Here is a 27,416-nt window from a genome sequence, read left to right on the forward strand (position 1 = left end):
TACCACTTCACAGCAGGGTCCTCTGTGCTGTGTAGGTCAGTTCTTCTAATACGAGTGTCTTTGTTGTCTCTGGTGTACAAACATTAAGCAGCTGAATCGAGATGAACATCTCAGGGAAGAAGCTGAACTATACTTTCTCAATGCTTCCAAATGATGGAGAAACAAAGCTTGAGAAAGAGGCTGCTGAATTTACAGTTTTGCAAGTCTTCAAGGCTCAGCCAGACAAAGCCACAGCCAACCTGATATCATGCTGGTGACAGTCCCACTTTGACTAGGAGGTTAGATTAGAGACTGCCATCAGTCGCCTTCCACCAACATTTCTATCAACTCTACCTTTCTTAGAAGTGCAAGAGAAGAGGAAAGATGTAAGGTATGCAGTCACTGTGATGAGTCCTTACTATACAGAGTAGGAAAGTCTGGAGCCGCAAGCTGGCTTGCAGCCAGCTGGGGAGAAGAGAATTTTAAGCTGAAGGACATCCTGACATCAATCACTGTTCATAGAATAGGCCACTATTTGCACAACAAAACCTCCAGAATTTAACCTAGCAAAAAGGACCAAGGTACAGCCTGAACTCCTTTCTGTTGTGTCTCTGCTTACCTGAATATAGCTTCCTTCTTGCCTCTGGCTGAATGCTAGTGTGCTGAGAATGTAGAAAAGCTTCCGGATCTGGCATGGATTCAGTTTCTGGGTAGAGTCTAAGATGGTCTGTAAGAGAGAAGCCACAAACTAGCTCAGATATATCAAGAATCCCTTTCCATGTTCCCAATAATACACCAATTGTCAACTGCAGGGAAGCCAATTAACTTCATCTTTTTTTGTACAGGCAGGAAAAAGCTACATTCAAATAAAATAAGCATAAATCCAGAACTATTGCTTTGGCCTCAATTATTCCAGTTCATTTTATCAGAGGCTGAATGGGAAGAACAATCTGGCTACCATAAGCATTTTGGGAGTGCTCCAATCCCATTAGTGACAGCTATTTATCGTCTATCACAGGTTTGGTCACAGCATTCAAAGTATTTGACAAAATGAACATTATGGGGTTTTTGCTAATATTTCCATTACAAGCCCTTCAACGGTCAAGTTGTTAACAATTTAGGGGTGGAATTTTCTTTGCTGGCTGGCGTTCTCAGGATATTTCTTGTTCCAGTGCTTCAGTGAAAAACAGTCCAGCTGTTTCCCAGAGCCACGCTAGCTTTCCTACCACAGACATGACATTTCGCTGCCATTATTTTTCTCCTACTACTTGCCAACCTCAAGCAGGATTTGAAACAAGGTGTCAGGTTTGACAGGATTAGATAAGCACTTTTGCATCCCTCAAGAAAATTCACCCAGTTTTAAGATTTAAAAAATAGCTGTTTGGGGAGATGATTTGGGCTAAGATCTGCATGTTCTCTCTGTGGTGGAGAGGCTCCAGCTCAGTGTCAAACATGCCGGGCATCTGCAGCTCTACAGATCTTCTTACAGGTAACTGGCTAGCGCCTCAACCACCTCTGAGATGCATGCCAAACATGGTACACTGCCAGATCTTGAGGCCTGGCCAGAGCATTGATTAATGTGTTTCACATACAAGATTTGGTAATGTATCAAAGATTGGCCCATAGAAACCATAATCTGTAAATGATCTGCCAGCACAAGAACATGCAAACAAGGTCAGTAGGAAGGTCTCAGCAGACTGCTGTGGGCAAATACTCCCCATCGCGCTGACAACACATTCAATTACAAGCAGGAGTTTTAGGTTCTCTCTTTCAAGGACTACTTTCAACCCTGAGTCCTTATCACGTCCTCCCTCTGCCAGGACACAAGCGAGTCTCATTTCTTCCTCTTATACCCATCAAACGTGTGACAGATTGCATTGCAAATTCTTATGGCAGATCTTAATGCCTTTATAGCATATTTTAAGCAAGTAATTTAAATTTAACAATCAACCAGCTAAACAGCAGAAAGCATATAGCTTTCCCACAGTGTGTACCTAAACTACAGAACGACACCAAGTGGGCATGAAAAAAGTCAGAGGGGTGGGGGGAATACACATACCCATACTCTTCAAGGGCTTTTAAATACAGGATGTCCTTAAGCTACAAATCACCACAGATGGGGCAGTGTTCAAGAAAAGTATTGCTACATGCTTGCTTTGCTGTTTTGCTCTTCCCTCAGTCTCCACTTTTACTACTTTTGGAAACAGGCAACTGGGCAGGCCTGACCCTGTTTGTCACTCTTATGAGTTAAGAACCCATTTTTTTATCCCAATTGAGTACTTTCTTCTTTTACATTTTAGGACATAAGTCTTTTCCCATCCCTGTCGGGTTTTGTTTTAGGATTCAAATACTGGCTAAAGTACTGTCAGTCTTTCAATGTGGTAGAACAGGCAGTCCACAAAGGGGTATTTGAAATAGCTGATGTTAATAAAGATAGCATTTTCCTTCCATCATAGGTGTGATTTCAGGCCTGCAATTTAAGCATTCTCCCATTAAAGGGAAGGGTAATTTTTTATTCTTTGTCTATCTCAATTTCCCCTGTCAAAAAAAATATACAGTCCTATCTTACAGCTCACTCCTTCATAGTAGATACCTTTCACTTCTGACCACTGCATTTCTCAAGACAGATAGCTTTAGAGGTACGAGCTGTTCCATTACCTCTGTTTCTGAAAAGTACTGACCCATTCTGGATCTGGGGCAAAGTGGTGTAAGGATCCTGAAATGCTATATGCCCCCAGAAATATTCATACCTTCACATAGGTGGCATAGCGCATCAGAAGGGATGTGTGCAGCATCACCAAATCAGTGAGCACATCCAGGGAAATGTCCAGTTCTGTCTCATTTCCACTGCACACGTGAGTCACCAAAGCAGTCACAACCTCCTGAGAAAAAAGCCCCCAGAGAAACCATAATGAAATGTCAACAGAAAAATGCCCTGTTCTGCTCCTATAGAATACATTGATCAAGCACAGATAATCATCCTGAAACTCAACCATATTAAGCCCCTTCTCAGTTTGCTCTTTAATTCCCGATATCCATAATATTTTTTCTCATTGAGCACAAATTTTATTCAGTTCTAAAAGATCCCATGATTCCATAAAGCAGCTCTTCACCAAATGTTTCCTGCCTGCTTGCTAACATTGCTGCAGCTTCTGCTCTTTGCTACCTTCACATATGATGATAAAAATCTACCCTATTTTCTTAGGCGCACAAAACACTGAAACTTACCCAGGAATACATTGCCTCTAACTTCAGCAGTTCCAGTGTCTTAATAATCTTTATCGCCAGCAGTTCAAAATTTACATTTTTGTTTCAAAAATCTTTTTATGGCTTTACAGTTGACTTCTCGACAGGGATCCCTCTCCACTCTCATCCACTGTCTGTGGCTCAGTGTCTTTTCTATGTCACTCATTGCTAATACAGCCATCCTCTTTTGAAATTCTTAACATCTCAAAATATTACTAGACTCACTAGCTTGTTGCGGATAACACTGTATGCCTTCACATCTCAGGTTTTTCCCAGTTGCTTTTTTGTTTGTCTGTTTGTTAAGTTTGCCGTAATAAGTAATACAGATACAACACTGGAAACAGTGCTAATTATAAACATACTGTGCCCAAAAAAGTGTAAATACATTCAAAAGCTTGTGCAGAGCTGTCTTCAATCCCCAAATTTTCTGATGTCAGCATGTCTGTAGGAACTCATACACAGAGCTGAAAGTCTAGTCTGTGATTATTTCAGAGTATGCAGAAGGAGTCCAAGTTGGTCAGAGCTCTGAGGGAAATCTGCATAAACTTTTTCATCACAGTAACTTACCCAAGGAAAGGGAAAAAAGTTTCAATACAAACTATAACAATGGCTTTTTAAAACAGAGGATCCTCAAAGTGACTAGGTAAGACAAAACAGGAATATGGATTTTTGAACAAATCTCCTCCGTGACCCTGGCAGCCAGTCCTGACTTCCTGGCTAGATCTCAGTCAACTAATTTGTTTTCTGAATTGCAGCAAACCCAGCACAGTCCGCTCTGCCTCAGAAGTATTTTTTGTTCTGTCACTTCCAAGGCCTGCCCGTTTGCTCCCTGCTCCTTCCAGCAGTCTCTATGCTTGAGTCACTTGCTACCAGAGCCTTGCTGTGACTGTTCCCCGTCTTCTGCTTGGCCTACTCTGCAACATAGACCTCTCTCCAAAGGCTTCCAGCTGCCTTAAATCCTCCCCCCCTAAAGGATCACGACTTACATTCCAGAACAAAGTGCAAACACAAATAAAACAGATGCCATCCATCACACTATACCTGCTGGCAGTAAGAGTCAAAGGCTGCAAAAGCTTGTTTGTACATGCAGCTGCCGAAGGAGACTATGGCTGGGTGTGCAGAGTGCAAAAACGTCTGAGCAAGTGCTAGGATTGAAGGGAAGAAGTCTTTGATAACCTGAAATACAGACATCATGAAAGAGGAGATTATTGCTGCTCGTTTTAATCACACTCAGCTCCCTAAATAAAGGGCATGCTACAGCTCATCCTGAACGCTTTGCCTAGTCTAGTAGGTGCTTTCCTGCCTTCTCTGACTATCTTCTCTCGCACAAATGGGCAACAAGAGCAGATAAGGCACACCAGAATGAGTTTCTCTAACCTTCTCCACGCAAAGGAGTTACAGATTGGTTAAGAAGCCAACCTGCAAGGCTGCAGAGCTCACAGCAGCATATCCCTTATGGGTGACACCAGAGAAGTCATGTTACAGCAATGTACCACTAAATAAAAGCGCCAGGACAGACACACTCTTAGCCTTACTTTAACAGAAGGACTTTGCTACATCAAGATACTCAGAAAAAAATCTAAGTTAAGTTTTCAAGTTAGCTTAATCATACAGAGTTCCTTTGAACAACAAGCTCTTATACAGATGTAAAGTGACCTAATTTACTTTATCTTAACTTATTCTGGAAGGAAGTTAAACTAAAACTGAATTAAACCCACTTATACTCAGAATAAAACCTGCCTACTTAAGGCATTAGTATAGCTCAAAATTCATAACTCACTGTTTCTCATCTGCCCTCTATTTCTGACAAGCAGCACTGTGTCATTTTCCCCTGAACTTTTCGGTTTTCTCATAGTAAGTAGTAATTTACATTACATTGCAAACATATGCTCAATATATATACACCTATTTAGACCTGGAAACCATTACACTTGAAAAACGGCGCATGTAAACAGATGAACTTCTAAAAATACTGTGGGAGACAACAGCATGTCTGGAACACACAGTAGAGATCTTGGGCTAGACCACATCTCTTAGACTGAGAGGTTTTGCACCAAAATAAAAAGCCCATCCAATTCTGAGGAAAGCTCATCTCCAAAAAAAAGATGTGACAGTTACAACAGAGGACATGGGCCTGGGGAGACTGATCTAGGACCAAAAATTAAAAAACATAAGTAAAAGTACGTAACAGGAATAGTATAAATAATGCAGCACAGGGTTAAATCATCATCTGACAAGACTTTTGAGATAAAAGAGGGAGTCCCAAAGCAGAATTAGCACTGACCATTGAGTGATTTTGGAAGGCATTCTGCATCAGCTGCTCTGGCATACAGCCCAGTTGAATTTTGTTCCTCAGTACTTTCTCAGTTTGCTTCCTGTTCTTGGTGTTTGTAGAATGGATTAGCAGCAAAACTATCAGATCCAGAACCTTTTTGAGGAATTAACCACCAATCATTATGCTGAAAAGATATTAAACAGTCCAGACACACACTTTGAAATCAAAACTGAGAAGAAAATCAAAAGCTCAAAAAGCTCCAACAGCCACAACTGTAGAAAAACCTCATCAGTCCAACAAGACAGAATTAAAGCAGGATAACTTGACATTTAGAAGGGATGAATTAAGAGTTACAAAGAAAATGGATAGCTGTTATACTAGGAATGAGTCAAATACCAAAAGAACCACCCATGCAACATCACTGGCAGTTTCTGCTCCAACTAGAAAAATCTCTTCATCTACAACCATGAAGAAAACCCTTGAAAACACCAGCAGAAGAGGACACTCCTAGAGACAAGTGCAGAGTCAGAAGTATTACCTTATGGTCAGATACAGACGTGCTGTTCTCAATAGCCTAAGAGCAAAAAAGCAAAAAAGCTGTTATGCTAGAGTACGATACTATATTCCAAAAACAAATCAAAAAAGGCAGACACCAAAAGAAATACTGCTCACAGACTTCTCTCCTCTACAACAGGACAGCTATCTAAGCCAGCAAACTGGATCTTGCCAACAGCAATGAATCCAGAAGGCACTCAAAAAACCAGCATGAAAATTCAGCTTTAACGAGGACATTCTCAGATAACATCGGGCTTGAAAAAGGAACTAAGGTACTGAGCAATGAAAGGCTGAGAACAAGAAACAGTTTCATGGTTTACACTGAAATGCAATTTAAAATTAAATTTAGCCCAATACCAGCCAATATTGATTTCTTGCTGAATATTTTCAAGCACCTTAAGGCTTCACACAGCTCAGTCTCAACATATGGGTATACCTTTTTGCTCTCTTGCAGACAGAAAAAACCCTAAGATTATTTTTTCCAAAACTCTCTCGTAAGCATGCAGAACCAGGTTTATCCCACATTTCAAGACTTGGGGTCTGTAGAGTGGAGCCCCATGGCCATCTTGCAAGCACTGTGAAATCGGTAACTGAAGAAGAAAGCAGACTCCTGAAAAATCATTGCTAATTTGGAACGCGGAATGAAATCTGTATCAGCAAAATGAAGGGCTAACATTTGTCTTTTGATATCACATTTGATTACAAGAAAGGCTCAGGCTCAACCTAGGCGTCCAATTAAATAAGGAAACAAGGACTGAAGCATCTTACCTTAATCCAGGCTTCAGAGACATCCTTCTGAAATCTCACAGCTAACTTGATCACATCAAAAAGTAGCTTCACACAGTTTTGGCTGGTGGTTACTTGACTCATGGAAGAACTGTAAATGATCAGAAAGGAGGAGACTCAGTCATTTTAAATACTATAGTAAAAGGAATAAGGCAGCCTAGCAGTCGCAGCAGTTACTTACAGCAGCCATTCTCTAGAGGGAATGCTCTGGTGCGGATAGGGAGTTTCAGAAGAGAGTTTCAGAAAAGGGTGGAAGCAGAGGTTGCAGAATCAAACAAAGACATAGTGGAGGGAACTTAAATCAGATGAACTAGCAGCAACATTATTATAAATGGAGTTGCATACCCCCACGCAGACATGGGTGCAGATGGGTCAAAAGGAACTACATGCATGGCAGGGGAAGCCGGCTCCACATGGACTGACAAATGTGCTGCATTAGCACCAAGCGGGAAGGAATAAAGATGTCAGCACCTTTATTTGGGATAAATTAGGCTCATATATGTAACCATGTGTGCCAGAGAGACCAGATAAAGAAGAGCCAAAGTTCTCTTGTCCCATCTTACCCTTGGAGAATCATGTAAATCAGCTCAAGTACCTGGCCTGAACTTGGCTTTTAAGCTTCTTCTGGGAACCTAGGATCTGCAGGGGCAGAACACATGATGACAGATCCAAGCTCTTACGAAGATCAGAAATCACCTGTAAAACACAAATCCCGGCACAAATCACTGTGACATATGACGAAAGAAAAGGCTGAGGAAAAGAAAAGACAATCTCACAGAACAACCTTAAAATTAAAAATCAAAAACTCATGTATTTGTAAAGGCTTATAAGCATTTAACCATGCTCAAACTCTTGTTTTTATACTTCGAAAGTGAACCAGCCACACTTTGCTCTTCACTGTCATGCACATGCATGCAGAAAGCAGATGAGGATTTCTTAAGAGTTACTCCATGAAATTCTCACCTATATCTGCTGTATGTCGCTGTGAACTAGTTTTATCCTGCTTAGCAGCAGAGCAAGATATATGACAGCCATAGGAATTCTGGGGCATGTGAATTTACCAATTTAACTGCTGTCAAATTGTAGTGGATCAGCACAGACTAGGTTGCATGCTATACACATGCTTTTTTCACAGTGGTCTCCCTGAAAGATTTGGGGAGATCGCAATCCACATCTGGCTTAAGCTCAGGCTTTCTCCAAGTATGAAAAAAAGCACGTTCAATAGTTCAGCAAGGCTGGCTTTACAAAACTCATCTAGTTCATTTTAAAAATATTCTGAGTATGTTTCCTTAGATAAAGCAACTTGAGAAACAGAGGAAGCTTACATCTTAGAATTAAAACAGTCCTCCAACAGGAGAACCACCCTTGCAGGGATGTTTCCCAAACATGATTTAAAACAGATCTCAGTGGAGAAAACAGGAAGAGAATTACCAAGTTGCAAGACCAGGTCTGTTGGATACGTCTGGAATTTAAAACCCTTAGAAGGTCCATACAATGCAAAATTCTTAGATAAAATTCAAAGGCTTAAAGTTGCCACCTAACCACAGTTTTTCAGTCTAAGAGTTTAACTCAAGACAATTTGACTGCTTTCAGTTCTTCAGATGTTTACACCAAAAAAAAAAATTCTAAGAACAACTGAGAAAAATCTGCAATAGCCAGCAGAAAGGAGGAAGTTTCAATTCTCATGCCCCAAAGCAGAACCAAATCCATGTCAAAGGACAGATATAGTTTCTACATGTGCTTTGATCCTTGGCAATATTAAAAAATTTTACTTGAAAACATTAAAGCATACACTTCTGTGCGTGAAGCAACTGTTCTCTGTTAAAACACGCACCGGATTAGACAACTTATTGCTCTTTAGTATAGAGAAAATACTGTACCTCTACTGCGTCTGCTGCCTTGACATTATGGAGGATGAATTTCACTACTACAGGCAAATCTTCCAGTTTTACAGAAGGCACAATGGTCATGGCAGACTGCCGCACCTGAGGAGAAAGCAATACTGGATCAGCTGTAAGACTATGGTTCGCAGAAACATGGTTATGTTAGCGGGAAGGCATCTTTGGAGGCTTATAGTCCAGCCCTCTGCTCAGAGCAGGAATATTGTCAGCACTAGGTCAGACTGGCCTTGGCTTTGCTAACTGGGTTTGAAGATATCCAAGGATGGAGGAAACGCCCCAACCCCTGCCACCTCTTCGATCATTTATGTCAGTGCTGCAGATCCTAACTCATTTTTCCAAATGTCCAACCTCAACTTCCTAGGCTGTAATTTGTGGCCATTGCCCCTTATCATTTCACTTGGCACTTCCAAGAAGAGCTTGGCTCCATCATTTTTTAACTGCTTTCAAAAGGGAAAAGCATGGAAGAGGTGCAGCCTGTTATGCAGCATTAGCCTTTGGGAATTATGTAAAATAGTGTTTAATGCACTTAAATGAACCAATTTTATTCTATTCATAAGCAGCCTAACTGCAAGAAATGCAACAATCCAGCATGTCCAGAAAACACAAGGTCTATCATCTCTTCTCCTTTATCAGCGTTCTGCAGAGAAAAACTATGACCATGCAATTATTGAATCACCCGTTTGCCTCTGTCTAGAATATAGCAGTCTAGTCTGGTCACTGTACCTCAAAAAAAGAAATAGCGACAATAAGCACGTTTAAGATGGGCAGTAAAAAATTTACTGCAGCAGGACAGTGCTTTTGCATTTGCCAAAACAGCTGTGTTTGAAATCTCTGAATGCATGCTGTAACAGCCAGAAAACTTCTCTCTGCTCCTCACTGAACCCCTCATGCACATTTCAAAAAACAGTTTTAGCTTATCTGACTCCTTCCTAATTTCAGCGTGCTTGGGACTTTTGAAGGCCTATAGGAGTCAGGTTTAGCAAAATACTTTGAATGACCGAACAGCTCTAGCTCTTGTGTTGCTAAGCAGGGGCTGGATTCTGCTCAGTTGCTCAGTAAAAGGTCTTACCTCAGCCAGAAGGTCTGCATCGAGATCCAGACGAGAAAGGGCATCCAGGATTGGAACTGTTAGCCGTCTGCCCTGTTTTAGTAAGCAGCTGATACACAAGAAAAAGAAAACAAATGACCCTCTTAATAGAGCCATGACTAGATCTTTAGTAAATTGCATGATTCCAGTAGTTTTTGCGGTCACTGCAAGAAAATCTCTGAAACTGACAATAAAACATACCACTGGCATTATGGAAAACTTATTCCCTAAATTATCACTCCTCTCTGAACATGCTGAATTGTGATTCTATGGTTGCTGATTAGGAGCAGATATGAAGAATCTACCTCTTTCAAATCTTGTAAAAACAGGGAGCATGGACAAAGACCTGGTACAAGCCCCCAGCAAGAACTTGAAAACTGGAAGGTCCTGGGTTCACCACAAATAGAAAAAATTAGCGAGATTGCTGGTACATGATTTAACCACACACATCACTTGGGTGTGATACCTTCTAGCCACACTTCTGTCCCATGGACGTGCCATCAGCAAAGTGTAACTGAGATTGTCACCAATTGAATCTGTCTCATATGTGACCTCCTCCCTAGTCACAGTATTTGCTCTAAGAATTTCAAACATGTAATGAAAGGCTCAATGGGCCCAACCAGATAATCTGTTTAATTCAGCGTCCTTTCTCCAGCCCTGGTCAACAGGGAACAAACACACTAAGAATTGGACAAGTATTTATAAATGCTTCCTACATAAACTGGTCTGGCTTCCAGCAAGCTGTGGTTTGCCACCTTCTTGACCAAGGGTCTGCAGCTGTGTTTAACAGCCTCACGGACTTCCCTTTCCCAAAATTCATCTAATAATTTTGGCTGCCTTCTAAGTTTCTTATAAACTTTCTCTAGCAAGTTGTTCTACTTGAATTCTGTTAGTTGAAAAACATGTCATTTTCAGCTGCCTGGTAATTCTATTTATGCTCCCTAATTCATTACAACAAGCAATGAGTACTTTTCTACACCAGAAATGGGTAGAAGCTATTAAGAATATGGAAATAAATATGCCTTGCTGATACTGTTTAGATTCTCAGCTTTGAAAAAATACAAGTAGAGAAAACAGAAGTCTGAGGAGTTTGATTAGCATGAAAAATTTAATTGTGTGGAGCTTTTTTTATCTAGAAGCTGAGACAGTAAACTGAGAATGGAAACACAAAGCTACAATTACTTTTGAGAGGGTACAAGGAACAGGATGCACCACTTGCAGGTGTAAGCTGAAATAATGACCACAGGTTTAAAAAGATAATTAACACCAGCATAAATGTAAGTGATCTGTGTAGTGGTAAGAATTAAAACACTGATGTGTATAATTAAATATAGGTGAAGACTACTGAAAAAATTATTGTATAAAATGAATACACTATTAAAATAAGGGCTAGCTTAAGGTAGTGCTCTCTGGGAGTACAGCTATTGGCATTAGGTCCCCCTGTTCTTTGGGTCAGTAAATATGCTTGAGAAATGTATATAAAATAGCCAGAAAGTTCTGCTTCATGCACACGTTTATTGTGTTGTGGGGCTTTTTTTGTTAATAAAACCAGTGTTCAACCTTACTGTAGCAGAATCCAGCCAAATCAAAAGCTGTCTATAGTAACATCCAAGTGACGGATCACAGACTGATCCAGCAAAAGGAACGAGTACTTAACTGGATTCTACCTGTGCTGTATCCAGGTAGTCAAGGGTTTAATAATTTTTTAGCACTTTTGGAGCATTTAGACATCTCTTTAAGAGCATAACAGCACAAATGAAATGTCTTAAGCCAGTGCTAGCTGTCCCTGAATGTTACTGTTATCAGAAATGGACTGTTGTCCTACTACTTTAGTCTGTCCTGGTACAACCTGCATTAACACGTGTCGTGGTTTAACTCCAGCCGGCAACTAAGCCTCACACAGCCGCTCGCTCACTCCCCCCCGGTGGGATGGAGGAGAGAATCAGAAGAGTAAAAGTGAGAAAACTCTTGAGTTGAGATAAAGACAGTTTAATAGGTAAAGCAAAAACTGCACGCCCAAGCAAAGCAAGGAATTCATTCACTCCTTCCCATCGGCAGGCAGGTGTTCAGCCATCCTCAGGAAAGCAGGGCTCCATCAGCGTAACGGTTACTTGGGAAGACAAATGCCATCACTCCGAACATCCCCCCCTTCCTTCTTCTTCCCCTAGCTTTATATACTGAGCATGATGTCATATGCTATGGCATAGCCCTTTGGCCAGTCTGGGTCAGCCCCCCTGGCTGTGCCCCCTCCCAGCTTCTTGTGCACCTGGCAGAGCATGGGAAGCTGGAAAGTCCTTGACCAGTGTAAACCCTACTCAGCAAGAACCAAAACATCAGTGTGTTATCAACATTATTCTCATCCTAAATCCAAAACACAGCACTATACCAGCTACTAAGAAGAAAATTAACTCTATCCCAGCTGAAACCAGGACAACATGATGTCTTTTTCTCTCAAGCACAAGGAGGAGGAAAAAACAAAAAAAAAAAAAGAGAGAAAAGAATGCACGCAAAGAGCAAGCGCAAAAAGCACGGCAAGAAAGAGCAAAAAGCGCAGAAAGCATGCGCACAGAAAGACCAAACAAACCAAGCAGAATCATCTGTACCTGAGCTCTCTGGCAACCTCACTTTGCTGGGAATCCTCCAGGATCTCAGGTAAACTGGTGATAATATCATGCTGGATTGGTACAGGAGAGACACTAACCATCTGCATTAACTTCTGGACGAGATCCTGCAGACAAGAGGAACACTTGTAAAATGCACGAGTCTCACTGTGAGCAAGCGTTTCATTAGCATGGCAAAATTATTATGCATGTAAGGTCACTCAGGAAGTCATTTGCCTGGATTTATGCCAACTGTCCCTTAACTCATTGTCCTGTTGAAGTCATGAAGCATAGTATAGACTTCTTTGGAACAATGGCATTTTACAGGTAGGATATAACTATCTTGGTGAGCAAAGGAAACTGGGATACCGAACAGCAAGCTTCTCAGTGTTTAGTATGACTTCTTGATTCAGCTAATTCTGGGACTCTCTAGTAACAGCCCTCCGGTCCAAAGTAACCCACAGAGACTGACTTGACTTAGGGAAAGAAGGAAAAGAACCACCAAAGCAGGAACAGAGAATTCATCCCCAGATGCTTGCAAGTATCCAGTATCTCCTGATAAAATTAAAGAAGAGGGGATTGTAACTTTGTGCCAGCAACAGCTTTAAAATGGGGTCACCCATGTGGATACATACATACAGATACAAATTTATGACAAAGGAGACTTAGAGCAAGGGAAGAAGAAAAATAATGAAAGGGGATGTTCAAAAGTCACTGAAGGCGACCATAATAAAACAGGAAGAAGTAAATCTCTCCTTCAGCATGGGAATATGAAAACAACATCAGTTCTCATTAGCATAATAATTGATCTCATCCCACCTGAGAGGCATTCCACAGTTGACTGAAAAAAAACATCCGTGCGACTGCACCATCAGTACCCACCTGGCTGTCAAGAAGCCTGTCAAGCCATTTAAATTGATTGACGATGAGCCGGGGAAAATTTGTTCCAAAGGTGCCCACGCTAGAACAGCAGAAAAAGTGAAACACAGGTTAGTCAGACCTACAGACAGACTCAAAAGCTTTGCCGCTGGTCAGCAAGACCATGAGATGCAATTCAAATTAACCAACTACCAAAATCACATTACAAAAATATCATTAACACCCTTACAGATTTTAGCACCATCTAGGAAGAACCCTACTTCTTACTTGCTATACACACAAAGCAGGGCTACTGCCAGCCTGCTTCAATACACTACCAACAACAACACCCTATGTTATGGCACAAAAATCAAAGCTTACAATGTGACTTTACTTCAGATCTCCTGTGCTACCATAAGAGTGGCTACACCAGCTTAGGGTAAGTCTCCTTTAAGCCCAGTATCCTTGTCCCCAGCTGTGGTAACAGATGCTTTTGGATAAGTTTTGGGTTACAGGGCGTTCACAGAGCAGTCTTTTCACAGAGCTTCCACTCAGCCTCCAACAATAAGCAGGTTAGCAAATCTCCAAGGCAGAAGCTGGTACCCAGTCCATCATTTCTGCTATCCAGCAGTACATTTATCCTCCATTAATTTCCCGAAGCCTTACAAAAAAAAAACCACAACTGTGTGTAATTTCTGACTTCAACAGGGTAATTAGGCAAAATCCAAAAAAGTACTTCTGCTTTTTTTGTTTCTGCCTTGCATAGTTACAAACAATGGTTAAACCTTCCTCAATTACCTTTTCTAAACCTTTCTTGCTTTTACAGATATCTACCATCTCTTTGCCAGTCATCTCCTTTGAAGGCAGGCAGAATTCTATTTTATTTAGAATAGTTTTCCCTACTTACATAGGAACTGTTCTACTATATTTTTGTGACAGCCTGACCAGAAGTGCGTGCAATATTCAAAATGTGATTGTACCATACATTTACAGTGACATGATGTTTTCCATTTTGTTCCCAATTCCTTCCCTAATATTCTGTTTGCTGCTTTGACTACTGCTAAGCATGGAACTGATACTAAAAATAAGAAACAAAAAGAAGCACCCATTCAAGATACCTTTCCTCAATGAAAACACCGCGTTTGTCATTGTATTTATACAATCAGCATTATTTTTAGTCTGATTTTTTAACAAAACAAGTTTTATGCAGCTGTACTGTCTAAGATGCCCTCCCTCTTCGGTAACTTCTGGTCACATTGGTCTGTGAGCACATATGTATTAATAAATTGGCTGTTGCCAAATCACATGGATAAACCAAGCTCTCCCCACAGTAAGCCAATAAATTGAATGTCCTCTCTCCAGGCATCAACTGGCATTAAACCTGTAGAGGCCTGATAGGTCTATGCTTTTATATCAGATTTGGGAGAAATTGGCTGGTCAGTACAGGTGTGGTTACAGACTAGCTGTAAAGATTGTTGTTTCTTGTCCTATAATTAAACAAAACAAAAAAACAGTAGGAAGTCCACTGAAAAAACTCTATTGTTCTTCACAGTTAGTTTTAGATTATCCTGCAAATTGTTACCATAAATTGTTACCACACTTTTCATTTCCTTTTTCATTTACGAATATGCTGAACAACCCAGATCTCCCTGGGACCATCCTCCTTCTTCTGCAAAATGGACCACTTTTTTTTTTTTCTTCCCGTTTTTAACTGGTCATTAATACATAGAAAAAACCTCACTCTTCTTACAGTTTGATAGGAGACAAGTGTAACAATATCCATTTTTAAGACTTACTAAAGGGTTCACAGCACAATTAACAGCTTAGCACTTTTACATCCGAGATTCTTTAGAATTCTTGGGTGAAAACAATTCAGTCCTTGTGACTGACTGTGTTAAACCCTCCTCTAACAAGATTTCAGTCTGAGACAATTTATCATACTCAGCCTCAGTACAGTATTTGTATCCTGCTTGATACTCAGCACTGAAACAAATACTGTATCAGGAACGGCCTCAGCATCTTTCTGTCCCTTGACCTGCTCCGCTAACTCTATAACGAGCATCCAGGGCACTGGAAAAAGAGCTTAAGCGTTCAAGTCTTGCCTACGTTGCATCTCAAGACCTCTCACTCTGCTATGGTGTTCTACATTCAAAAACCAACAGATACTTTTTCTGTCTTCCTTGTTTGGACACAATCTGTATTTTTAAAAGGAGGTCTGTTTGCATCTAGCAGCCTCCTAAAACTCTGCCAGCCACTTTCATCTTTTTTAAAATAATGTGGCACCCCGTAGTCCCTCTGCTGAAATACTTCCAAAGCTTGTGCCAGAAGCTACAAAAAGAATAATGAATCATGAGGTACGTCTGTATTTCAGCTTCTATAAATTTGTCTTCTGCTTTATGCACCCACAAGTTTAAAGCCATGGTACCTCACAGATAATTTTACACATGTATGAAGAAAAAATCATCAGTGCAAACAACCACTCAGGTAAATCTGAAGTAACAGTTAAACAGCTGGTGATTGTCCAAATTTCATTTCCAGGCAGAGAGAAGGCAGTCTATACTCACGTGTCAAAAAAGAATTCGGGGATCTTTTCCAACAACAGTGTTATGACAGCAGGCTAGAAGAAATGCAAGTGTTAGGATGACGATTTCCTGCTTGTGCTGTGTGGCATTGCCACCAAAACTGATCTTTCAAAAAAGATTAAATATGCACAGAGAATAAAAGACTCACAAGGACAAATAAAAATACTCCCTGTATGAGAAATCTCTTCCCTAATGCCAGAAAGGAGGCATACAGCCTGCAAGCTGAAAACCACAAATGCTGAGAGTGGTCTAAACTATCCACATAATCTAATAGAAGCAGAGCATATGGGCAGGATGTACAATTCCTCTAGGCCAAACAAAGCTCTCTTTCTCAGACCCAGCTGAGTTGCTTTTCACCACATAGGAATCCAAAGCATCAACTTTAGACAAGTTTGAAAACAGTGCCCACACCCTTTTGCCATTCCCTTTGCAGGTCTAATTCCTCCCCCCTTTAATCCTGGCCCAAATGCAATTCTAAAAATGTATTTAAGACAAGAACATTCAAAACATTTTGGTTACAAGATTTAAATCCACAGCTGCTCTAAGGTTTCCCCATGCCTTGGTGAGATATCTGTCATCTTCTACTCCATATACATCTTGATGCAACTTGTATACAACTTAACAGAACTTGTTCTTGCCAGCAGGTCGCTCAGCATCTTGCCCATTTTTAAACACCTCCAAGATTCAAATTCCTCCAGTAATGGAGTTTCCATCACCTCACTAGCCTACCTGTTCTAGCACTTAAGGTAAACATTCTCCACAGTGGAAGTGGTTATATCCTATCAGAATTTCCCATGGTTGACCTGAGCTCTCATCTCTCATCCTGCCCCTGTTCACCTTTGAGAAGAGTCTGGCTCTGTTTTCTCTACACCATGCAACTAGATATTTGAAGACCACAAGATCTCCCTTAATCTTCTCTTCTTAAGACTGAACAAACCCAGTTGCCCCTGTCCCTTCTCGTATGCCACGTACTCCAGGCCCTGAGCATCTTTGTGTCCCTAAAGAAACAAGAAATTGGACACTATTCCAGATGCAGCCTCATCTGCCTCACAACCAGTTCTATTAATCCTCTACTTATGTAAGCAAAAGGATCCCTAAATAAATCAACACCACTGTAAAGAGCAAACTAAGGTGCCCATACCTGTAAGATCTTAATTCCAAGAAGCAGTTTAATGAGGCTTTCACAATACGAGTGCACCAGAGTCCTGCAAGATGAAAGATTCCACTACAGTTGTAATAAAAACATGTTAGGAGAATAGGCTGTAACTCTTTCCATTACTGTTTGTTTTGTTTTTTTTTTTATAAAACACTTACAATGACTTATGGTAATGTATGGTAACCACATACACACACAAAAAAATTTAAAACCGCATTTTAGCTCTGAACGAGCTTACTCTCTACAAGACTAGTATGAGCTGGAAATGCAAAAGTCTCTGTGGTTAAGCTGTATCTCCTGGAAAAAATGTCAAAACACAGTTGACCTTCACCAGCATTGTCAATTTTTTTTTTCCTCCAGTATTTGGCTCTTGCCATAAAATGCCATGGAGGCCAATGCATGCCACAGGCAGCTAGTAAATTCTGTGACTTACCACTTTAAACTTAATGCTATTAAATAGCAACGTATTACACTAGCCATTTTTGCATAAAAAACAAGTCATCTTGTGTATCCGCTGGAGCTATGGCCTTTCCCTCCACTCTGCTCAATGTTACATGACATTTAAATAGAGACCGGCTCTGGCTGAAGGGGAAGACAAAGTACATTTTCACTGACCTCGACCCCTCAGTCCGTATGGGAGTGCATGGCAAGAGACAGTTCTTGAACTGGTTTCTGTCCTTGATATGAGATTCCAAGCCGCTGATAAATTGCTTCACAACCTGCAAAGCAGAGAGAAATTATCCACTTCCTGAAAAGATGCCCCGATCAACTGCTGTCTTTTAGAATGCTCTTTGTGAGCAGCTGATGAGAACAGGGAAGAGCTAGCCAGGGAACTGCAGACAGACAGAAACTGTGATGGAAGGAAAGCTGGATAATAAACGAACTCTAGCCTAAACCATTTCTAAAAGGAAACGCTAGTTGTTCTACAAAATAATTCTAAAGCAACAGTCTCACATTTTACTTTGTTTTAAAAGGCCTTTGCCTTTCTTCCTGTTCAGCTGAGACGGCAACATTTAACGTGACACGAGCTGCACCCAGAAAATATTTGCAGGATTCAAATCACTGGCCTCAGGACTTTCATGCTGGGCTTGTTGACTGGAGAGGAGCACCACATTGCACCAGTTTTAATGCTGCCAGCTCCCAGCCAACACAAAACCAAACGCAGCTTCCACTAAAAAGTTAAGCAAGTTATTTTTCTCCCTTAAGAGCATCCATTGAATAATATTGCCAATTAATTACTTCAACAGGGCGAAGTGGTGGAAGTGCAGCACTTTCGCCTTGAATTATGCAAAACCAAACTGGGAGCATGCACACCAAGGCTGGTTTAACAGAGGCATGTGCTGGTCACCTCTATGTCTGACTATTCAGACGTAACAGCTGAGAAGAGACAGATATAGCAGAAGGACAATGGGACCAAAAGGCTGGGATGGCAACATTGAGAGAATTAGAGAGTCTGGACCACAGAAACCCAAGATAAGTTACCGTGTTGCATACTTTTGTATGGAACTAGCAGGGGCAGGCAGCTGCATTTGCATCTTTTGCTACACAGCAAGCAGTTTTAAAGCTGGCTCCTGCCAAAGCATAGTCTGTTACTTACGCCTGGGTAAGTAGGGTGCTTCTCCAGGGCCAGGCAGAGCTTCTTCTGGAAAGCCATTTGATCTACAGCTAAGGAGAAAGTTTAAAAAGAAAACAGAGGACCAGACACATTTTATCATCATAACAACAGCTCTCAAGTCCATCCATCAATACTTCTGCATTTGCTCTATTGAAAAGTCCAGTTTGCGAAAGCCTGATTGGTATCACCACTTGTGCTTTCTCCAGTCTGGGCTGAGAGTAACTAACAGCATTAAAAAGGCTTAATACATGAATTCCCGAAGGGCTTGTCTGAGCTGAGAAGCAACACGACATGTTCGTTTTCCTGTTTCAGAGCTCCTGCTTCGGTAACTCAATACTGTAATCACAGATGCAATCTAATCTTATTTCATATACCTATCTTTCAGAAGTATTTTGACTTAGCATGTATAGATCCAAAAAGCTGGTATAATGAGTTTAGGAACTGTGCAAGAGGTATATATCAAATAAGAGGCTAGATGAAGGCTTGCTTGAACTTTGGAACAAGCTGGCTCAAGCATTTTTGCTCTGCAAGTAAAATGCACCTTTACTTTGTACCAACCACCTTTGCAGGTTTTCAGATACAAGCAGAGAGAGCAAGTGTTAAACCCATACCTATTTCATTCTGTCCCTCCCCAGCTTTCAGTACAATTCCTGATGTTCTAAGGAGCTCTTCAAAGACTCCCTCATTCTCCACTCCACCATGGGCAGAGGCCTTTTCCTTATCAGAAATCCGAGACTTCTTTGTTTCTGAGAAAACAAGACATGCTACATCAAACACACTCCATAATAAAACCAGCAAGGATCCTTCATATAAACAACTAATTGAAAATTAACCTTCTAGTAAGAAATTAGAGGAACACGGGAATACACTCATGGGACCAGACCAACAAACCGTACTGCCATTTGACAGCAGCCATTAGCTGACTCAGATGCCAATGTGCAGATCCTATAAAGCAGTCATCCTGCAGCGTGACACCAGAAAGGAACATTTCTTACTCACTCCTTTTAGTGATCCATATCCAAAGACAGTTAAAATACACCTTCAGTGACTTACTCCCATGGGTGACATACCCACTAACAGATTACGAGCAACACTAGAGCACATACTTTCCTCTGGACTGAAAAGCACAAATTTAATACAGGTTCTCCCACCAGACCTGTCTCTTAGGTATCCACCCATCTGCTAAAGCAAAAAATAACTATCTTTCCTCCAGCTATGTAGAGAGGTTATTTTGGTTTGATTTATAGATATCAGTTTTGATCAAATGCGATTAATCTGCAGACTCTGAAGGCAGGGAAGCTCAAGATGATAAACACTGATCAAACGTATGAGAACAGAGGGACTGAGAAGAGATATGGCACTGCTTTTAGCATTGTTGTTTTATGGCGATTTATTAAAAAAAAGTGTTTAAAGATCAACGGTGTCATTAACAATTAGCTAGTAGCATTATCAAAACTGTCATTTTGGCCTTCTCCCTGCCTGGGAGCCGCTGCCTCTACTAACAGGTCTCCATTCCCCATAAGAGTATATCTGAGCACTTACTCGGCACATCTGTCTTGCAGCTCTCTCCAGAAGCATCAGGTTTTGACAATTTCCTTTTTGAAACCATGGTAACAAAACCTTTGTTGTCGCCTATAAAAATGCAGGAAAAAGACAAAGTGAGCAAAGGAAACATGACTTTAATTCAAAGGTTTTTTTAAGCAAATCTAGAATGTATTAGTGAATAGTGAAGGGAAATGCCCCAGAAACTGAAACTGCTCAAAGAAAAGCAGATTGCCTGGTTAACCAGTGTCACACCACGTTTTTCTGCTGTACAGGTTGAGATTTTAGAGCTTGTCCTATTTAAACAGTGTAATACATCCTTTTTCTAAAATTCAGTTCCTCATAAAACAAGGCTTAGCTTTTTTTTCAGATGCCAGGCAAATTAAATGGCAAGTTAAATGGAGTAACTAAGAGGTCTCAGGTTGTATCCACTGATCTGAACTCCCCCATGCCCACAGAAAGCTACAAAGGGCTAGCAATTTAGTACTCGTGAGCCCAGCCACGTCAGCCGACCCCGTTCACGTCCCTAACCCAGTACAACTGCAAGGAGAGTTGTGTCAGCACAAACCTCCGTCCGACTTCTCCTCTTTTGGTGGGTGGCAGTCATTAAAAAGAAAAAATAAATCTTGGCTCACCTTTAAAACTTAAAAACTATTAAAAAAAGATGCTTGATCATCTCATGCTCAATTTCAACTCTTTGGCAGAGGCTATTCAAATGAATATATAAAACATCAGAGCGGAAGCAGAACAATTCCCCAAAAAAGTGTGATGAGCCTTTAGCAGCTGTTCCAGACCCGGGTGCAGGCTGACGGGCCACAGAAGAGTGCTCTCTCCCGGGCAGTCCTCTCTTTATTACATCTACTCCCAAATGCTTGGAAATTTCTGTGGCAGCCAACTTACCTCACCTGAGCATTTACAGGGCAGTACGGGGTACATAAAAGTTTCATCACCTTTACCTCGGTTATATCAGTTTCCTCAGGCGGGAGAGGCCAGCCAGGCCCCGAGGCCGGGCTAGCGTTTCAGCAAGCAGGCAAGCTGTAAAGCCGGTTTTATGCTCCTAACAGCAAACAGCCGGATTTTGCCCAAACGCGGCTCGGAAACGCCGTCCCAAAGCACAGCGGCCCCGGAAAGCATCGCCAGGGCGGGCCGGGTCGGCCCGCCTTCGACAGGACACGCTCCGCCGCAGGCCCCTCACCCAGGCTGCGAGGCCAGGGACCTGCCGCCTCACCGGGAGGCGAAGGAGCCGCCGCCCGCTCTCGAGCTTCCCGCCACCGGTGCGCGCTGACGCCCTTCCGGCGGCGGCGGCGGAAGGGCTGGGCCCGGAAGCGGAAGCGGGGCCTGGGTCGGCCCGGTGGCGGCCGGAGCCGGGTCCGGTAGCGGTACCGCCACCGCCACCATGAGCGAGCCCGAGCTGCTGCTGGACTCCAACATCCGGCTATGGGTGGTGCTGCCCATCGTCTTCATCACCTTCTTCGTGGGCATGATCCGGCACTACGTCTCCATCCTCCTCCAGAGCGACAAGAGGCTCACGCAGGAGCAGGTGTCCGACAGGTCAGGGCCGCCGCCGGCACCCCTCGGCCTGGGCCCCGCCGCCGCCAGGGCCCCCTCGGCCGCGGAGTCGCCGCCGCCTCTCCCCTGCCTTTCCCCGGGTTCCCCCGGCCCGGCTGGGGTCGCTCCTCCCGCCGGCCGGGGAGGGCAGCGGCAGGCCGGCTGCCGCTAACGCCGCATGTCTCTTTTCCAGCCAAGTCCTGATTCGGAGCAGAGTCCTCCGGGAAAATGGAAAATACATTCCGAAGCAGGTACGGAGCTGCGCGAATGGCTTTGTGCTTTACAAAGAGGAGAGCTCGGAAACGAGCACGAAGCGAGGAGCTGTGTGAGTGGAGTGCCGTGGTGCGAGGCGCTGTCGGACATGGGGAAGCTGCTGCCCGAGCACCCCGTGGGGTCAGGCAGCCTGGCCGGGGCTCCCCTAGCCCGGGGTAACGTCTAGAAGTGCGGTCGGTAGCAGATGCTTGGGAAACCTGGACACAGCACCACCGTACGCGTCTTTTCCCCGACATTAACGTTTGCTTCCGCTACGTGGTGTTTTAACTGCATACTAAAATCAAGTCTGCGTCCAAACCGTCGTGTGTAACATTTGCCAGCAAACACACAGGGATTTGGTAAAAGCTTGGGATAACGAGGCAGTCATACAATGTCAGCTGTAACGTTTGCTGACCTAAAAATCAGTCACTCATATTGGCTCAGTTGCTGCCAAATATGTATATAATATTATGCTTATAATGCATATATATCTAAATATGCATATAATATATGTAACATGTAACGTAAAATCCAGAAGTCAGCTGGGGGAATGAAAACGTCCGATGTACCGATATCAGTACTGAGCCAGCAAGAACTTTGAACAAAGCACTAAAAGCTCTTTAATTAACGTGGATTCTTTTTCAGAGAATTTTTAGAATTATTTTAAGAATTTTAGAAAGCCAGAGAGCTGATACTCTGGATCCAGGGAGACAGAAAAGTGAGGAGCTTTAGAGCATATGGGCAGTGAAGTACCTCTTCAGGAAAGAAGGATGTGTTATGAAAGAGCTCATAAGATGTCTGCATGTCTGAGCAAGAAATAATGCTTCTGTCCTTTCATTTCTTATGGTGTTGGCATTGGCTGTTTTTGTTTTCAGTCTTTCCTGACCCGGAAATATTTTTTTAATAACCCAGAGGATGGATTTTTTAAGAAAACTAAAAGAAAGGTAGTGCCTCCTTCACCAATGACAGGTATGTTAAGGTACCATAAATATAGCCAGGCAGAAAAACTGTAATTTTCTGCCAAGGTAGGAAGGTGAATCAACTTTGCAAAGAGCTCAGTGGATGTGAGGGAGGGGGTGGGACTGTGTAGCTGGGTATTGGGGAGGAGGGGGGAGCAAGATCCCTCTCTTTGGTAGCGACATGTTAGGTCACTTCGTTTTGCTTAACTTCCACCTCCAGCCGCCTCACAAGACCACGACCACCTCAGTGTTCCCAGGAACGGGAAGCCCTGCTCTCACTCGTGTCCTTTTGTCAGTTTTTTCCACCAGTTCCTGCAGGATCTTCTCTAAACTGATTTTAACTTATTAACGTGGCCAAAGACCTCAGCAGCACATTAGCTGGGTAGTTCATTGTCCCTTTTCTAGCTAAATCGGCTCGCAGAGGCATCAAGCAGGTTCAGCGATCTGGAGCAAGGGATGGGGTCAAACACAGACAAAGCAGCTGGGGTCAGACAGAACAGAGAACACAACACCCTCTCAGCAGCAGCAGCAGCCACCACCACACTCACTGCTCGTCTCATATTGCAAATTATTTTACAATAGTGGAATATTATAGATATGGGATAGATAGTGGGATAGGACTGTTATCTCTCATGCAGTTTCTTAATTACGGTAGCTGACGTTGGTGAAGTAATGTCTTGTTTTCCCTTTATTGTGATACACGGCTGCTTTACATCAAATCTATGATTCGCAGATCCTACCATGTTGACAGATATGATGAAAGGGAATGTAACCAATGTTCTGCCTATGATCCTCATCGGTGGTTGGATCAACATGACATTTTCGGGATTTGTCACAAGTAAGTGTCTGGAATAACACAGCCCATGGGTCTGGCTGTGTTTCTGATGATGACCTCGAGGGTCTGGGCTGCATCAGAGATTTGCTCCTCTACCTGAAAGCAGTTGTTTGGAAGCAGCCTGAATTTGGCCTGTGGCACTGCCGCTGTTCACAAACCGCATTGATTTGCTTGCCCCATAGCAAAGGAGGGAAAATTGTTTTCAGAGTACCAGCCATGGTCACAAAGAAAGTAAAACTCATGTATTTGGGAACAATTGTAGTGGCAAAACCAATATTTAAATTTGTTAAAACTGCTTAAACTTCAAGTTGATACAGTGGATTTTCCTCTGAACCTGTCCAGGGAGTTGGTTACTGTGTAGTGCAGGGTGTACACATCAAAAATACTTCCTTAAATTCACAGTTCTGTTTTTTTCTTACTGTTTATGTGATAACTGTTTCCTTAACAAAAGACATTCCCCTTCACGGTCACTGAAACGATACCTGTCATGGTTTGGCCATCTGATTAAGTTTCAAAAAGTCTTTTCATATTAAAATAAATACAGAACTACAGCTTTTTCAAAAGTACATGTAAACTTGTTATTGTATGCATTGCATTCAGACTACATTAGATTTAATAAAAGAACTATCATCTACTTGCTTTGCAACTACGTAGTGTCACTTTGTGAAACTGAGCTTTTTTTTTTTTTTTATCCTGCAGCAAAGGTCCCATTTCCTCTGACGCTGCGTTTTAAACCAATGTTGCAGCAGGGAATTGAACTGCTCACTTTAGATGCGTCCTGGTAAGCCTGTGTCCTCAGCAAGCAAGGTTGAACATTCACTTGGAAAATCTGAATGTGTTAATAACCCTTGAATGATCTGTGCGTGCTTCTGAAATGATGTCACAAGCCAGCTTTGAACTGAAATCAACCATGCTTGTTCTGATTTATCAGGGTGAGCTCTGCTTCCTGGTACTTCTTGAATGTGTTTGGACTCAGAAGCATTTATACTCTCATCCTGGGCCAAGATAATGGTAAGACAGTGTCATTTCTGTGGAAGAGCTGCCTTCTCCTTCCATGGGATGACTTCTGAGGGAGGCTGGGGAAGGATTTCTAAATTTCCAGCCAAAAAGCTCTTGAAAGCCTCTCTCACTTCTGTGCGGTTACTCTCCACTGGCTGGGTTTGACATCACCTGCAGCAAGTACCCAAATCTTTTGCACCAGCCATTGGCTAACTGCTCGTAAACTTCCATGGTAATTAACCCATGCCTTCCTTCCCATCAACCTGGTGTGCAGAAATTCTACTCTCCGACTTGCTTATATTTCTAGCAAGTATCAGTTTTAAGGAAAGCTGCAAAGATTTCTTAATACTAGATGCAGGGCAGGACAGATACTGTTTCTGGGGGTACTGGAAATGTAGAAGATCATATTTTCCTCAATTTGTCTGCATATTTTATGTAAATTTAGCTAAGATGTAGGGGGTGGGAACAAGATGTCTTGCGAGAACTCTTTCTGGCACATTAGTACTGCATTCTGGCTGTTTCTGCAACTTTCTAGTCTATAGCTAGAACCCAGCCTGGTGGCACTGTGCTCCAAGAAATGCTGTTTAAATGACACAAAAATCAACCTCTCATTTCTCTTTTGTAGCCGCAGATCAGTCTAGGGTGATGCAAGAACAAATGACAGGGGCAGCGATGGCCATGCCAGCAGATACTAACAAAGCATTTAAGGTACAGTATTCCCACCTGCATTCCCATTTCCTGTGAACGTACAGGATTTTAGGCTATATGTAACTCAGCCTCTCCCTGCATCAAGGCAGGGAAGTGCTTTGGATTCCTGTTCCTAAAATTAGAGCTGACAACTGATGAAGGGTATGGAAGTTGCCCTGGGTCTGGCAGAGCCCTAATACCCTGAAGTAAACCTGATTAGTTAGTCATTCCTGATAGAAAAGCTGAATTCATGTGCCATCCTCTGCTTTTGCAGAGGAAGATTTTTTTCTTTCCCTTGAGATCTGGTTCCAAAGCAGAAGCTGGCTCCCAAAAGGTTGTGTTAATAGTGCAGCTGAGCACAAGTCCAGCAGGCACGATGGAACCTGGGTAAGAAAATCAAGTAAGCGAGTTAGCTCAACAGAAAATCTGTCAGGATTTGACTGTGTCTTGAAGTTCTCCTAAGCAGTGTCCGTAGGCACTTGCTTATTAGAGTGCCTCTACTGTTCACAACCCTAGTTTATGCATGAAGGGCAGGTCCTGGTTTCTGTTTTTATGTACTATAGTAGAGATTTACTCACAGGCAATCTGCTGCCTGGGAAGTCAGGATGGTCTGCTCCTGCAGTTTCTTGTATTCAGTAACCTTCCTGGTTAAAAAAATGCACATCACCCAGGCAGAAGCTGAGCCAGGGAGCAGTGATGTTCTGTCACAAGCTGTCAGCACTGAGGTGCAGTTCCAACCAGTACTGTGCGCTCTCCTGGCTCACCTCCCTCTGCATCCTTTCTGGTACTGGCTATCCAGAGCAGTTTTGCCATTCCACTCTGTAGGGACCTAAGCCCACTACGTGGTCCCCAGCAGGAACAAAGAAAGCGTGCCCATGTTGCAGGAGAAGTGTTCTGGCCAGGGAATACAAATCTCTTGATGGGGCGTTACATGATGTAATTTTGCAGGCTGTATGCAGCTTATTCCACAATACTTACTGGAGCAACACTTAATGGACTAAGAGGAGGAGAGATTTGTGTTCATAGGTGGTGGAAAATGAGTAGTGGGGGAGATCATTCTCATATTCAGGATAAAATTCTGTTCTTAGGTCTTGGACTGCTATGAACACCTGGCTTAATGAATTAATAAACTCTGCAGCTCCAGGAAGCTTGTTGGTTGGAGAACAGTCTCATGAGGCACATCAAGTCTGTGATCAGTTGCAAAATTTTTGGCCTGTAATTGTTTTTATTAAACATCTCTGAACTAAAGAATTAACTAACCAGGAAGCACTGACCCCCCCCACCCCCCAGAACAGAATTGTCTGTTTCTAGAGACAGCTGTTTCAGAAGAAATGGGCTATTCCAGAAGGTTAGAGGGTTTTCAGAAAGTAGGTAATGTAGTTTTTCTAATTTCTATGATGTATTGACCAGCTATCTAATACCCAATTAAGTGTAAAACACTGATTTCAGAGAGTTGACAGGATTGCCAGGTTTTAATAGAACTTGGGGTTTGTTGCAGTTTTTAAGGTAAGCACTGCTTTGCGTAGTTCTTGTCTAACTACTTTAATAGCGTGTTGCTTTCCTTTCTCTGCCTCTGTTTATTATCAATGCAGACGGAATGGGAAGCTTTAGAATTGACTGATCATCAGTGGGCCTTAGAAGATGTAGAAGAAGAGCTCATGGCAAAAGACCTCCATTTTGAAGGCATGTTTAAGGAAGAACTACAGACCTCCATCTTCTGAATTTGAGAATATGCTTTTGTCTCTTCTTCTAAAAGTAATTTGAAAAGAAATCTGTTACTTAAAACTATATAATGTATTTTAGCAAGGCTGAGAATAAAAGAAAAACACCATGTTCAGAACTGCAGTTACCTAACTTTGATCTGAGCCCCAGGACCAAGTATGTTGTACTTGAGCCAAAGGCTCTCGGTGTGCGTTTCTAGCTGGAGCTCTGTTTCTCTTCCTGGGAAATGTAT

At 42.3% G+C, this 27,416-nt stretch overlaps 2 protein-coding genes across 5 annotated transcripts in view; one reads left to right on the forward strand and one right to left on the reverse strand.

Annotated features, from left to right (window-relative positions):
- Positions 1-21,468, reverse strand: part of FANCD2 (FA complementation group D2) — a 56,710-nt gene extending 35,242 nt beyond the window's left edge. For 2 of the 4 annotated variants that reach the window (XM_087743773.1, XM_087743774.1), the window contains exons 1-18: positions 21,139-21,467; positions 20,183-20,272; positions 19,252-19,386; positions 18,623-18,690; positions 17,641-17,744; positions 17,011-17,074; positions 15,852-15,904; positions 13,312-13,390; positions 12,433-12,557; positions 9,812-9,899; positions 8,722-8,826; positions 7,437-7,537; positions 6,824-6,932; positions 6,039-6,074; positions 5,510-5,653; positions 4,267-4,401; positions 2,730-2,861; positions 599-706 (exon numbers count right to left, since the gene is read on the reverse strand). In XM_087743773.1, coding sequence (XP_087599899.1) covers positions 599-706; positions 2,730-2,861; positions 4,267-4,401; positions 5,510-5,653; positions 6,039-6,074; positions 6,824-6,932; positions 7,437-7,537; positions 8,722-8,826; positions 9,812-9,899; positions 12,433-12,557; positions 13,312-13,390; positions 15,852-15,904; positions 17,011-17,074; positions 17,641-17,744; positions 18,623-18,690; positions 19,252-19,386; positions 20,183-20,249 — 1,653 coding nt within the window. In that variant the 5' untranslated portion in view covers positions 20,250-20,272; positions 21,139-21,467. Of the gene's footprint in view, positions 1-598; positions 707-2,729; positions 2,862-4,266; positions 4,402-5,509; positions 5,654-6,038; positions 6,075-6,823; positions 6,933-7,436; positions 7,538-8,721; positions 8,827-9,811; positions 9,900-12,432; positions 12,558-13,311; positions 13,391-15,851; positions 15,905-17,010; positions 17,075-17,640; positions 17,745-18,622; positions 18,691-19,251; positions 19,387-20,182; positions 20,273-20,817; positions 20,843-21,138 lie in introns of those variants that run through there. The other 2 variants (XM_087743771.1, XM_087743772.1) reach the window with 2 other exon arrangements.
- A 24-nt stretch (positions 21,469-21,492) lies between these two features.
- On the forward strand, positions 21,493-27,302 carry EMC3 (ER membrane protein complex subunit 3). The gene is made up of 8 exons (XM_087743793.1): positions 21,493-21,733; positions 21,924-21,981; positions 22,858-22,951; positions 23,675-23,779; positions 24,476-24,557; positions 24,708-24,787; positions 25,401-25,483; positions 27,055-27,302. Exons 1-8 carry the CDS (start codon positions 21,579-21,581, stop codon positions 27,181-27,183), a joined length of 786 nt encoding a protein of 261 aa, XP_087599919.1. The 5' UTR covers positions 21,493-21,578; the 3' UTR covers positions 27,184-27,302.
- Positions 27,303-27,416: the final 114 nt, after the last annotated feature.

Source organism: Nipponia nippon, unplaced genomic scaffold (genome assembly GCF_047370975.1).
Source record: "Nipponia nippon isolate SJK-2023a ecotype South Korea unplaced genomic scaffold, ASM4737097v1 scaffold_9, whole genome shotgun sequence".
NCBI lineage: Eukaryota > Metazoa > Chordata > Aves > Pelecaniformes > Threskiornithidae > Nipponia > Nipponia nippon.